General features: G+C 37.2%; 1 protein-coding gene across 8 annotated transcripts in view; it reads left to right on the top strand.

Annotated features, from left to right (window-relative positions):
* Window positions 1-13,895, top strand: part of LOC142339499 (uncharacterized) — a 97,453-nt gene that overhangs the window by 23,477 nt on the left and 60,081 nt on the right. For all 8 annotated transcript variants that reach the window (XM_075389563.1, XM_075389564.1, XM_075389565.1 and 5 more), the window contains exons 3-9: window positions 117-215; window positions 723-920; window positions 6,002-6,487; window positions 6,779-6,976; window positions 9,837-9,986; window positions 10,141-10,267; window positions 10,493-10,654. In XM_075389563.1, coding sequence (XP_075245678.1) covers window positions 117-215; window positions 723-920; window positions 6,002-6,487; window positions 6,779-6,976; window positions 9,837-9,986; window positions 10,141-10,267; window positions 10,493-10,654 — 1,420 coding nt within the window. The remainder of the gene's footprint in view (window positions 1-116; window positions 216-722; window positions 921-6,001; window positions 6,488-6,778; window positions 6,977-9,836; window positions 9,987-10,140; window positions 10,268-10,492; window positions 10,655-13,895) is intronic.

Raw genomic sequence — 13,895 nt, 5'->3', positions numbered from 1 at the left:
AACGAGCTTCTACTTCAAACTGTGTGTGTCGTAATGAGTTGGTTGGTTGGTTTTGTGACGCTTTTTAATTAAGTTTTCTGTAATAATAAGGGTGTGATCTGTGATGCCTTTTGCAGGGTGGCCTCACGTCTCTCCATTTGGCTGCTAGAAAGAACCTGCCTGAAATGTGCGCCTTCCTATTGGACAAGGGAGCTGACCCCAGTTGTCGGTCAAATGTAAGTAATTGTCAATCACACCAATACCCTCGAAGTCTGTCCTGGCTAAAACTTGGTCATTCGTGTTAAAAAATTGATTAACTACTTTTTAAGGGAATGAGGTCAATACTAATGAGAATTAGGTGATTTTAATCAATGCTCTTTCATCAGCATGATATTCTCAGTAAAAATTAACTGTCCACGATTATTCGGTGACTATCTCTCAGCTTAAGCAACGCTTGATCAATCACGCCTATATTATTGTGTCCAGTTTTCTGAATGGGTGCCCTCTTGACATGATTGACGTTTTACATCTTAACATCTGGGATTTATATCAGCTATATGCCGCGTAAATAGAGTGGAGTTGAGTACCAAAAATTGTCCTATGGCGCTGTAAAATATCAATTTCTATTAGTTTGAGTCTCAGGTGGCAATTAAATGTTCCGTGTTCTCGCAACGGGATTGATTTCTCAGCTCAAAAATTAGAAAGTAGAAATGAAGTAGTCTCATTCGGGATGTGGATTTCAGAGAGGCAACACAGCCCTCCACATTGCGTCTTTGGCGGGACATTTGACAGTAGTGAAATTACTAGTAGAACGGAAGTGTGACATCAACTCAAAAGCCCAAGGCTCCTTCACTCCACTATACATGGCAGCGCAGGAAAACCATTTGGAAGTGCTCAAGTATCTTCTGCACAAAGGAGCAGATGAAACAATTACTACTGAGGTAAGCAAATCTCTAATGCTGCAAAGTTTCCGATTTGCTAATGGCCAAATGAAGTTGTGTGGATTTGTTTGAGCTGTTTTTAAAACGCCTTTCCTCTATTCGTGGACGTTGACAGTGACAACAACTATTCCAACCTAAGCCTTTTCCATTGAAAAGTATAGGAATAAAAACAATGATAGAATTCTGAGAAAGTATTTTGTTAAGCCCCTAACATCAAATTGCTATGACATTTGGCGCCTACTTTACGACTAATTTGAACTTTTTTGTTCAACATTTCTTTAGAAAAGGTGGAATGTCCACGCACGCGAGTCTGGCTTTTTTCTCCTGACCAAGCTACATTTTATACGCATGCTAGAAAAATAAACGTGGTACCATATGAATACTTTTAACTCGAATTTTAACCGCCTAACTTTGAATGATTTTCCTAACTTGATTTTCTATTTTATCAATTTATTTCTACTACTTTCAATGTTTTTTCTTGCTGATAATTTTTCAAATACTTTTTAAATGTTAATAGTCGTCCTCATCTTAACCGTGGCCTATCATTGCGAGCCTTTTAAAGATTCAAAAAATTTGAGTTGTATTGGTGGTACTGTCCTCTTTTCTCTGCAAAATCTGTCCCCACTTTTCACTGTATGTCGTCGATTAAAAAAAATGAATTGGAGTATTGAGTTAAGTCACGCTGGAGTTTTATTTTAAAAAGAGCGAAAAGCGAGTACTGTTAAGCCATAAAGGTTTTGCAAACTGTTTCGACTTTTCGAGTTACTTTTACGCCTTTAATTTTTTCGTTCTGCGTGATCTAAATTTCTCTCTTTGACAAGTGTCAGTATCTGAACTCAAGTGGTATATAGTAGCCTCTGAAAACAGTCATTTGAAGTGATTTTTTAAAACACTGAAGCAGGCTGCAATAGGTTTTAGCTCCCACTAGTTGTTCGAGAGTACTTCTTCCGACGTTTGTCGGTTATATTTTGCACTTGGGCCTCTGCACGAAAACTTGCAAGTGCGGTACAAGTGCATTGAAATTGTTTAAGCACGTCAAAAGGCAACTGATTGTTTTTAATAGCCGCCCTCATCTTCTCAGCCGGCTATTATAGCGCTCCTAATTTTTTATTACAATTCAAAGAATTTGAATTGTATTGGGGCGCTGTCTTTTTTACGACTCGAAGAGGAGTATTGGAGAAGTCCTTTTCTTTTTTTAAATCAATTTTATTGGAGTGATTTTTGAAGCGGGAAATGAAACGCGTGAAAAAATTTGGAGTGATTTTGGTGCTGAACAAAAAAGTGAAGAGCGGAGCGAAAAGAGAGTGGTTTTTGTTCATACCGCTGTTTTTGAGAGAGCGAGAAATTGATGTGTGAAAAAATTTTCTAAGCGAGCGAAATTTTTTTCACGTGCGGCATTTTAAAGCAGTTTTTTTTTATTTATTTTCGTTCAGAGGTTTGGTTATGATTTTGTTTTAATTTTTGGCTGGTTTCAGTAATGGTTTGAAGGTTTCTAGAAATTCATATAAATTTTATGATAATTCATTTTTTGTTGAGAAATACGACAAAAATGGCGCAAATTGGAACTATTTTTCTTAATTTTTTTTTGCAGTTTTTCGTTTTTTTTTGTTTTTAGCTAAGTTTCTTTGCCTATTATGACTTGCCTATTGTTTTGCGAGCATCTGGATACCCTATTGGAGGAAGGGAATGTTTCTGGGATTTATATGTTTTTTGAAATACTAAAAAATTTAGTAACTTCTTCTTCCAGTTTTTCTTCCAGTTTTTCAGTGAAAGTTGTTTTTAAGAGCTTTTTTTCATAATTTAGCCTAAAGTATTTTCAAAATTCACATAAGTGGTTTTTATAAGTACTAGTTGTTTTGATGAAATTATTTTGGTAGAGATAGTTTTTTCGGGATCTCAATTTATAACAAAATTTGATCAGATTTTTTATCATATTTTAACAGATTTGATTTTATTGTTTTTACTTTTTCGTTTCATGACTTTGTTTCAAGATAATCATAAATTATTGAAGGCACGTTTGGTTTGATGAGTAGTTGAATGGCGTTTAAATGGATTTTCACTTCGATTCGTTTCCGGAATTCTTCCGCCTGTTTTTTTTTTAAGATCTGTTCACACATTTTCATGATTTTTGAAGTCAAATTGGAGTAGTGATTTTGGTCACGCCGGAAAAGGAAATGGAGCGAAAAAGCGAGTGGTTTTGCGGCGTGAAATTTTTTCGCTCTAAATTTAAAGTAGAGTGTGAAAACGGTGTTTTTTGTTCACATGCGGCAATTTCACTCTGATTTTTACTGTTTTTTCGATTTTTTGTATCCTTTGAATTGTACGTCAGGACTTGTCCTGCTATGTTTTTTTTTACTTCGTCGAACTTTTTTTCGCTTTACCATTTTGCCGCTTTTTCAGCATTTTGCGTGAAATCTTTTTGACTTCTCTAGGCTAGTTTCTCTCTTCTCTCATTCTGCTAAAAGTGAATTTGATTATCAGTTGCTCAGCGAAAAATCGAAATTTATGAATGCTTTGATGTTCAATTGTAGTTAGTTTTTGCTGTAATCAGTTTTGATCGAGGATATCTTATGACCCGGAAAGATATGTTTGACCAATTTTTAGCAACCATTTCATACAGTCTCACTACTCGTAGAAAAACTCGCAAAAGATTTGCGGTATTAATTTTCCAACATTTTGACGTTTAACGTACCAGAGTCACTAAACGTTTCCGTGAATACCTAGGTTTGCACTGTCTTCCTGTTTGTATTGTAATTTGTGTTGTATATGTTAACTTTTAGAATTACTGATTATGATGCAATACAAACGGAAACGTACAGTCTAGCTGAATCAGTTATATCTGATTTTAATTTTTCTGCTATTGGAATTTTTTTGAATTACGCGCCGCTACGGTGCATTTCGTGTCGTTTATGCAGTATATGACGCTCTTGGCGTTAAAATAATTGCGCGTGCTCTCAACAGCTGATAAATAGACAAAGCGCATTGAAGTAGTGGCACATTTTGTCTAGACTTTTCAGTTTCTATTTTACTCTCGTAGTTGATTAATAGACAAAGCGCATTGAAGTAGTGGCACATTTTGTCTAGACTTTTCAGTTTCTATTTTACTCTCGTAGTTGATTAAGAATTTACATTAAATGATCAAAATTCGATTGGTTGCTTTTATTGAACTGTAGCAGATGTGAGAAGTAAAAGTGATTGATTTTTGTGCAGAGTTGGGACTGTGTTTTAAACAATTTTTGTTCGTATGTTTATGAAGTGCGATTAAGGTGGCTAGCAAAGCCGCTAATACTTGAACTAATGCTGAAAACAAAAGACTACTTGCCATTGTAAATGCTATTCATGTGTTCGGTCTAAATACATGCTTTTAAGTGGTCAATAACTGAGCGGTTGAATTCCAAAAGCAGATGTCGCTTTATTGGCAAATTTTTACTGGGCAGACATAGCGGGTATTTTAGTTTTAATTTTAAAAGGTAACAGTGCCCATGTATAAGGTGATGAGATTTCCATTAAATTTCCACGTCAATGCTTTGATTGGAACAATTGGAAACCCGGGTTGGGGTCCCATAGAATCCCATCGATGGATCATGGGAATTTCAGAGAAATCCATCGATGGATCATTGAATGTCCCATTACCATTTAACGCTGGGCATGGAAAAATCATAGAAAACTTTATGAAATTGTAATGATTTCCTCTGGTTCATAAAAAAACTTTCATGATACTATTATGATTTTTTCTGGATCATAGATTAGTTATTATGTACTTACTATGATTTTCACTGGATCATAGCAACTTTTATGATTTAAGCATGAGTTCCTCTGATTCATAGAAACTTTTTATGTACTTACCATGAATTCCTCTGGATCATGACAACTTCAGAACTGCTAGCCATTGCTTTTTGAAAGAGAAAAAACATTTTCTCTCTTGTACTAGATAGATTAGATAGATTAGAAATATTAGATAGATTAGATAATTTAGATTGATTTGATATATTCGATAGATTAGATATATTAGATAGATTAGATGTATTAGATAGATTAGTTATATTAGATAGATTAGATTAGATATATTAGATAGAATAGATAATTTAGATAGATTTGATATATTAGATAGATTAGATATATTAGATCTAATCTATCTAATAGATTAGATCTAATATATCTAATCTATTAGATATAATAGAAGTACGTTATGCCCCCAGTACGTTATGCCCCCAGTACGTTATGCCCCCAGTACGTTATGCCCCCAGTACGTTATGCCCCCCCCCCTCCAGTACGTTATGCCCCCCCCCCCCCCCAGTTACAGAGCACGTGCCATTACATAATAAATCATTATGTAGAGCCCGTGCGTCAAATACTATGCACCTACTAAGCTGGGTAAATAAAATAAATATGCTGGGTATAAATAACGTTTCCAACTCACGATTCGTTCTTTCCTTTGTGTGGATAATGACATCTGACTTCTGCCGCAATCAATCAGTATATCTGAAAAAAAAAGACTATTGAGACATGACCTGCGAAAAGTATCTGATAACAATTGAACCAATTGAACCAATGCCCGGTATAACAATTGAACCAATTGAAGCAATGCCCCCCCCCCCCCACGACAGCTCTTTTTTGGTCTCTTTTTGGTGACACGTTACTAAAAACGAGGCATTTAGGGGCACGTAACTGCATTTTATTTAAGAAAATTGATTAACATGTGAGATTTTCGAAATTTTCATTTTCATGGATTTACTATGATCCATCGATGGGAAGTTAGGTTTTATGAAATTACACTGATCCATCGATGGGAAGTTAGGTTTTATGAAATTACACTGATCCATCGATGGATCTAAAAGCTACTATGAAATAACTATGACCCATCGATGGGATTCTATGGGACTCCAACCCGGGAACAGTTCAGCAGTCGTGTTTAAATACGGGAAAAGTTTAATGAATTTAACTGAAGTTTACGCTACTTTCTGAGCAGTTTTTTTTTCTGAAAATCCGCTACAAGAAAACAGATTGTTGTCGAAATCAATAAATAAGTGTTTAAATTTTACCTGAACTGCAAAGATATATTGGTAAAACTGTGTTTTTAGGAAGGATTTACTCCCTTAGCAGTTGCTCTTCAACAACAGCATGCAAAGATCGTAGCCACCCTCTTAGAAGCAGAGCACTCCAAGAAGGGGTATAAACTGCCCGCCCTACATGTAGCAGTACGAAAGAACGACGAGAAATCAACGTTGCTCCTTCTGACGAAGAAATACGACCCTAACATTATGTCATCCACTAACTTCACACCCTTGCACGTTGCAGCCAGATACGGTCATTACAAGATAGCTAATCATTTAATTAACTTCGGTGCTAACATTGACCAGGCTGCTAAGAACAGCATAGTGCCTCTACATGTGGCCTCTAAATGGGGCAAGGTGGATTTGGTGGAGTTGTTTGTGAATTCGAATGCGAAGATTGATTATAAAACAAAGGATGGCCTGACGGGTCTCCACTGTGCTAGCAGGAATGGACATGATGAAGTAGTGGATAAACTGTTGGTCAAGGGAGCAGATCATAAAATCAAAACTAAGGTAAATCTTCCAACAAGAGCAATCAGAATTATGTGGTCCGGACAATAATTAGATGAAACTGTAACTAGCGAAACTAAAATGCGTGTATTACGAAGAGATTGTGCAGTCAATGTAGGTAGGAATCATTTGAAAGGCTTTCGTAGAAAAGGTCAGATTTTTGCGATCCCTTATCAGTACAGTGCGGTGTCGTTGTCTCTAACACGAGTGGAACGAATCGAATAAGTTGAAATTGAAAATAGAATTTGAACTGAAAAAATGTTTCTCTGGAACCATCACATGTTTTTTGTTCAGAGTGGTCTCTCAGCTCTGCACATGGCAGCACAAGGCAACAATGAGTCATGTGCCCGTCTATTGTTGCATCACGGGATTCCAGTTGATGACGTAACGAAAGACTTGTTGACTCCTCTACACATCACAGCCCACTGCGGACACTTCGAGACCTGCAAGTTTGTTCTGGAGAGAGGAGCATCACCAGATGCCAAGGCACTGGTAAGAATTTAGGATATTAAATCTCTATGTGTAGAAGGCTCATATTTGCTTTTAACAAGTATGAGGTTTAACAAGGGCGTTACAACAATATCCGCTTGGTCATATCGGATACCGAATAGTAGTTCCCAGGTTCCTTGTGCAAATCAGTGCAAATTTTGAAATGGAAAGTTTCGACGGAATTTTTAAAATGTTAGAATTAGAATGTGATGCCCTAACTGTTAAGGTTGAATGCGAAATAATTGTCTTTTAATTAATAAAAAATAAAGTCTAAGAGGATCTGGTGAAAATGGATCTCTTATTAATAGCCGCATAGCGATAGCTGGGGCTATTATTGGCCTTCTCTTGGTTTTTACGACTCGAAGATTTTCTTAAGGTTTTTTTTAACCGGAAGTACTATTCGTTCAGACGCTGTTTTAACCTAAAAGCGAAAGTGAGTAAAATTGCCGTGTGAACTAATTTTTTCTGAGTGTGAGAAGTTTCTTTGATCATGCGCTACGTTTAGTGAATGACTTTTTGAGTGAATGACTTTTTGACTTTGAAAAGTAGTTTTTGACTGAATGGCACATATAGATAACCGTTTTTAGCCGCTTTTTCGTCTAAGTGGCCCATTGTTTTTGCTTGTAATTTGGTTTTTTGTAGAAATGATTTTTATTTGATGCTATATTGAAATGTAAACCTCGGCAATTGATACCACAGTGTTTTGCAGAGCCTGAAAATGCGTTTCAAGTTCAAAATTGGCACATACTTTTGTTTTTTGTCCGTTTTTTAAAGTTAATTTTAGGATTTTTCCTATTAATTTCTTCAGTTCTGGATCTTTCAACCGTCTATTTGTCATAAATCAGATAATATGGCAACTACCCTTTGATAATTCATATACTCAACGCCTCTTTTTACCTCGATGTAATTTTGTTTTTATAAAATTGTACATATGCTATTTTCTTCATTTCTGGATCTTTCAGCCGTTTATTTGTCATAAATCAGTTAATATGGCAGCTACCCTTTGATAGTTCATCTACTCAACGCCTCTTTTTACCTCGATGTAATTTTGTTTTTATAGAATTGAACATATGCTAATCCGATTTTGGTAGTTTTTCGAATTTTTGTCTTTTTTGTTGGTATTTTGGTTTTAATTACTAGAAATAGTCTTTTTGTGCAACATGAGGGACTTTAATTTTGTTTCAATCCAATCATTTTCTGGCGTTAATTTTTGAAAACCAGTTAAAATTAATTTCATAAATGCAGTCTTAAAAGTTCTTCGACCATTGTTTTTGCGAAATGTTTCAATGTTTTGTATTTTTGATTTCTGCTTTTTCTTTTTCGTTCTGTTCAGGAGGGCGGATTTTTGTCTCGGATGACTCGTTGTCTTTTCTATGTCTCGAATGCTGAACAATGGAATGTATTGGTTTTTCTTGAATTTTCAATGTGATTTTGAATTTCAAAAATCAAGAATTAGTCTTTTGTTCCGGTGTTCCTTACATTGTGTCCATATTCCTCACATTCTAGTTTGTATCATTCTAGCTTTGTCGTTGCACCTACATTTATATTCGTTATATTGATTTTTTCAGTTGTTAGAAAATTGATTGTTTTTAGCTTTTTATTAGATTTTTTGTCATTTCTTTGATTTGCAATTGGCTTCATTCAACATAAGGCAGTAATGCGAGTTTGCTAGACAACACTTATTAGTATTTTTTGCATTTCTTTTCTCCGGCCTTGATATTGTTTTTTAACAACTTCTTGCCTTTGAATATTATTGTTGCTTATGTCTTTTCTATGATTAATTTAAGTTTTGAGTAAGTATGAAATCATGTTGTCGAGCATATATACAACAAGGAAGAAGTGTGCCTTGTTTTTTTCTTTATTGTAGTGATTAGAAATTTTTTTTGTAGTGGTTTTCTGATTCTTAAATTTGATCATTCTTTGAAAAATTTAACTCATTTTCTAAGATCATTATCTGCCGTTTGCTTTCGCGTTTTTTTTAGATTAATGAATTATTCATGAATTATTTGAGCCCAATTGATAGCCCTGTCGGCTTTTTCAGCCTATCAGCATTTTGATCATACTAATTATTTCAGACTTTTTGAACGCTACCAAACGTTTTGAATAAAAAAGAATTTGCTGCGTTTTGTTTCTCTTGGTGACTCTTGGTGGTTAAAATTTCACCAATTTTTAGATCAGGCCTGGGGAGGTAATGAGTTAATGGTTTAATGCAAAAGATAATGGCTTCAGCTGCAGTTACGGTTTTTTGTGAAGTTTTGACGCTTCGAGTCGCTTCCGGAATTCTTCCGGCTATGTTTTTTTTATTTCGTCGTCGCGATTTTTGTTACGACCATATGACGTCACAACCACTTCAAATCTGCTTTTTGTTCATTTGTTCATGCCATTTCCACTGAAGTGCATGTGTGACGTCATTTTTCGCTCTTAGTGGAGCGAGTTTTTTTGTTCATTTGCGTGATTAAATTTTTGGTAACACTTGACTTACCTCACTCACAAAAATGACTTCCTCACTTTGAAATTGATTTTTATTTACTTTAATTCAAAGAGATAAGGTCAAATGGGTGTGTGTCAATCTAAATGAAGGTTATTATAGAGCAGCTAATAGAGGCAGCAAAAAGTAATACAGATTTTTAATCAAAATTTAACATATCAGCCTTCAATGATAAGACGAAATTTTTTGGTCCGTCTTTTGTACTGTTTTTTGAGACTGCAGATCTACGAAGCTATTGCGGCTATTTTCTGGCAATCTGTCAGCTATGTTTTACTGTATGTACTTGTACCATTTTTTAGAAGCTTCATAGGCTGGTCCAGTTTTAAGAAATAAATAATTGTTCCATGCTGAATTTACTGAAAACTCGTTGTTTAGAATGGCTATGCAGCTTTGCATATCGCAGTAAAGAAGAGACGAATCAGAATTATTCTGCTTCTGTTGAGAGAATACAATGCGGATCCAAACATCCCCAATGAGAGTGGAATGACACCCTTGCATGTTGCCTGTTTCTTCGGATTTGACGATGTAAGTTTCTTTCAAGTGCGCTTAGATTGAAGGTATTAAAAACGTAATTGCGAGGTAATAATAGCGTTTTATAACAAGGTAATAATTGCGTTTAGGTAATAATATAACAAGTTATTAAATACGTTTTATAATTTGAATGATGGTTTATTTTCAGTGTGCAAAGCCACTTCTGGACTGCAAGGCAAGGCCTAATGTACAGACAAAGAACTATTACGAGTCACCCTTGCATTTCGCAGTCAGGGGTGGACACTACAACTTAGCACAGCTTCTGCTTGACAAAGGTTTTGTATGCATCATTTGAAATTAATGATATCTGCTTTAGTGTTAACGTCGTTACAGGTGATCTTTGAGCAATTTGGATAGTTTGACGAGGATTCAAATGTTGTTAGTTTCCTATTTGTCGGCCTTCTTGTTGAAATAAAAAGACTTTCTTTCCTCAGTCGTCTTATAAAAAAAGAAAAAATCCAAAGTCTTCTCTGGTGTTCATGAATTGAGAACTGTTTTAGGCGCAGACGTGAACGCAGAAGCTCTTGAAAAATTGACACCACTGCACATAGCTGCGAGGAATGGAGATCTGGATATGACGAAGTTACTGGTGAAGAGAGAGGCTGATGTGGAACATGAAGCTCTAGACAACTACCGGCCAATACATATGGCCACCCGGGAAGGTTAGTTGAGCTAGAAATTAACTCTAGAAAAATCTGAACGAGATGAAATGCCATAAAAGTTTGTTGCGAGTTATGTGTACGGGAAATTGGGGTTTTCAGAAAAAAGGATCCCGGCACTTATTGGGAAGAATTAGGTGAGAATTTGAAAGTTTTGAAGATTCTGTAAATCCACGTGCGTTCAAGTTGCTCTCTTGATTTCAACAAGCAAGACGAAAATAGAAACAAATTTTACACCGAATCTTGAGCACCCTAGATTGATCCCCCACCAACTTTTTTTTTTACTGTTATCATATCAGAAGCAATGTGCACGTGAGCAAATCAATTATGTAGTGGTTCTTCAGCAGCTTTTGTGGACCTCAAACCGGTGAGATCTAACCAAAACGACCCCCGCCCTTGTTTTTTTTTATCTGGTTGGATAAAAAAAAACTTGATAGGCAATTGCGCATTCAATGTTAACAGTTATGAAAACTAGAGAAAGCAAGAAGGTTTCGTTAGCTGAGACTAACAATACTACAGAGCTTAGTCAGGGGGCAAAACAATGCAATTTATCTTCGGGACTGACTCAGCAAATGAATAATTTAATAATTGATGACAACACTTCCCGCTTTCAAGTGCCCCCCAAAACAACACTTTTCTACCCCGACAAAAAGGATAAACTGTACCAGATATCTGTTATCGAACATCATCTTGGAAAAACTAAAATTAGATATGACCAGTGGGGACCGAACTTCGATGAGATGGTGTGCTCCAAATCAATATGGGCCTACTCGCAATTTACGCCTTTACTGTCTAAAGTGAAAAAGATACCACGTGATTTAGCTAAGCGAATAGATGAGATTGTGCAATCCGCGAGTTCACCAAATCTAGCTACAACAGATATAAATCTAAATGAACTCCCAGATCTCGAAACCATCAGCAGTAAGCACATCCCTACCCTAAGGTTCATTCCTGTAAAGTTTCGGGTGAGATGGTCAGAATTACTAACATCCGTTATCGATGCTTGCATTTCACACGCGCAATCGTTAGAGAATTGGAAAAAGCTCTTTGCAATTAGCAAATGTGTTCTACGCGCGTCTAATCGTGGCGGTAAGAAACACAAGCAGCAGCAAGAGAAACAGTTGTTGAGCAGACTTGAGCGATGGAAATCAGGTGATTATGCTGCACTGTGGTACGAGGCGGCCTCAATGAAGCAGTCAAATAAAACTAGCAATGAGTCAATAGACGCCTTAGCAAGCCGCGCGAAATCTCTTTGTCTGCAGGGGCAGTTTGGGAGGGCAGCGAAAGTTCTGTCTTCTGACGGCGTTGCACCTGACAATGCTGCAACGTTGAATGAACTTAAAAAGCTCCACCCTAAAGAAAAGCAACCTGACCACCAATTTGATCAAGATGCTAACACGAACGCATATCAATTTGACGAGGCATCAGTATTCTTCCAAATCGAGTCGTTCTCCAAATTTACTGCAGCTGGGCCGTCAAAAATGTATCCCGAGCATCTGCTGCATGCAGTAAACTGCGGTGCCCCTGATCAATCAAAGCGAGCAATCACTAGTTTAACAAAATTTGTCAACTTAGCTAGCAGGGGTCAGCTTCCCGAATTTGTTGCTCCTATACTATGCAGTGCAACAATAACTGCATTGAAAAAATTGAAAGGTGGGGTCCGTCCTATCGCTGTTGGGGAAGTCATTCGACGTCTTATTGCTAAATGCATAGCTCGTGAAGCGAATTCAGATGCTGCTGATCTTTTTAACACAAAACAATTGGGGGTAGCAGTCAAGGGTGGTGCTGAGGGCATAGTACATGCAACAAGAGTTTCCTTTGAAAAACTGCAAAGGTCAAAAAATTCCGGAATATTGCAGATTGATTTCAAAAATGCCTTCAATTCGGTAAAAAGAAGCAAGGTTTTGGAAGCAGTCGCAAAATTCTTACCTAGTGTTGCCCCTTTTGCGACTTTTTGCTACTCACAACACAGTCATTTGCATTTTAACAACACATACTTAAGTAGCCAATCGGGAGTGCAACAAGGGGATCCTTTGGGGCCGCTTTTGTTTTCACTAGCTCTGTGGCCAATCATTAAAGAAATTGAAACAAAGTTACCAAATCTAGTACAGCATAATTGGTATTTGGATGATGGCATCCTTGCTGGTACCCACCAACAACTTTGCACAGCATTGAATTTGTTGACAAATTTGGGTGAAGGATGCGGCTTAGAGCTCAGAATAGAAAAATGTGAGCTTTGGTCACCCGTTGATCTGAACGCTATAGATAACAGAGTAAAAAGAAATAGCAAAGAAGGACTTGAGATCTTGGGCGCTGCCATCGGCAATCCCAGTTTTGTTGCTGCATCTTTGAGGAAAAGAGTCAACAAAATAGAAAAACTGCTCGACAACTTGGCGTACCTAGACGACCCACATTGTGCGCTTGGAATTCTTCGAAGCTGTCTTGGTGCCCCAAAGATGGTATATTCCCTGCGATGTAACACTCCATCTGACGAATCCTCTGTTATTTTGCAGGATTTTGACAAGCTTCAGAGAACAACATTTGAGAATATGTTAGGCACCCTTATAAGTGACAACGCTTGGAAGCAGGCTTGTCTACCAATAAGCAAAACTGGCGTTGGAATTAGACAAGCAATTGACCAATTGAAAGCGGCGTTTGTTGGGTCAGTATCGCAGGCAGACGCTTTAGTGGAACAAATAACCGGTGAGAAAATTACAGACAATCAAATTTTCAAAGAAACAGTGGAAGAACTGAAGAATCTAGAAATTAGCCAATATACGCAACACAAGATTCAGGAGGCACTTGACGATGCTGCTTTTTCTGACCTTCTTGGTAATCAGACTTCAAATCGGGAGAAAGCTCGTTTGCTTTCACTAACGTTGCCTCAATCTGGTGCCTGGCTTTCCGCACCTCCAATCCCTAGTCTGGGCCTTCACCTTCAGCCAAATGAATTCAGAGCCGCATTGAAGTATCGGATTGGTGTTCCGTTATACATTGAGGAACGAAAGTGCCCTTACTGTCAAAACGGCAGACTGGACAAGCTGGGTGATCACGCTTTAAGCTGTCATGGTCGGGGGGATATGATATCGCGGCACGATAGAGTGAGGGATAGAATATTTGCTGCTTGCTCGACCGCAAACTTATCACCCGTCTGCGAACAGAAAAATTTGATTCCAGATAATAACTCAAGGCCAGGAGACATATACTTGCCAAGCTGGTCAGCGGGACAACCATCTGCGTTAGA

Source organism: Convolutriloba macropyga, chromosome 5, assembly GCF_964194025.1.
Source record: "Convolutriloba macropyga chromosome 5, txConMacr16.3, whole genome shotgun sequence".
Lineage (NCBI taxonomy): Eukaryota > Metazoa > Xenacoelomorpha > Acoela > Convolutidae > Convolutriloba > Convolutriloba macropyga.
This window is presented reverse-complemented; position numbering and strand designations above follow the sequence as displayed.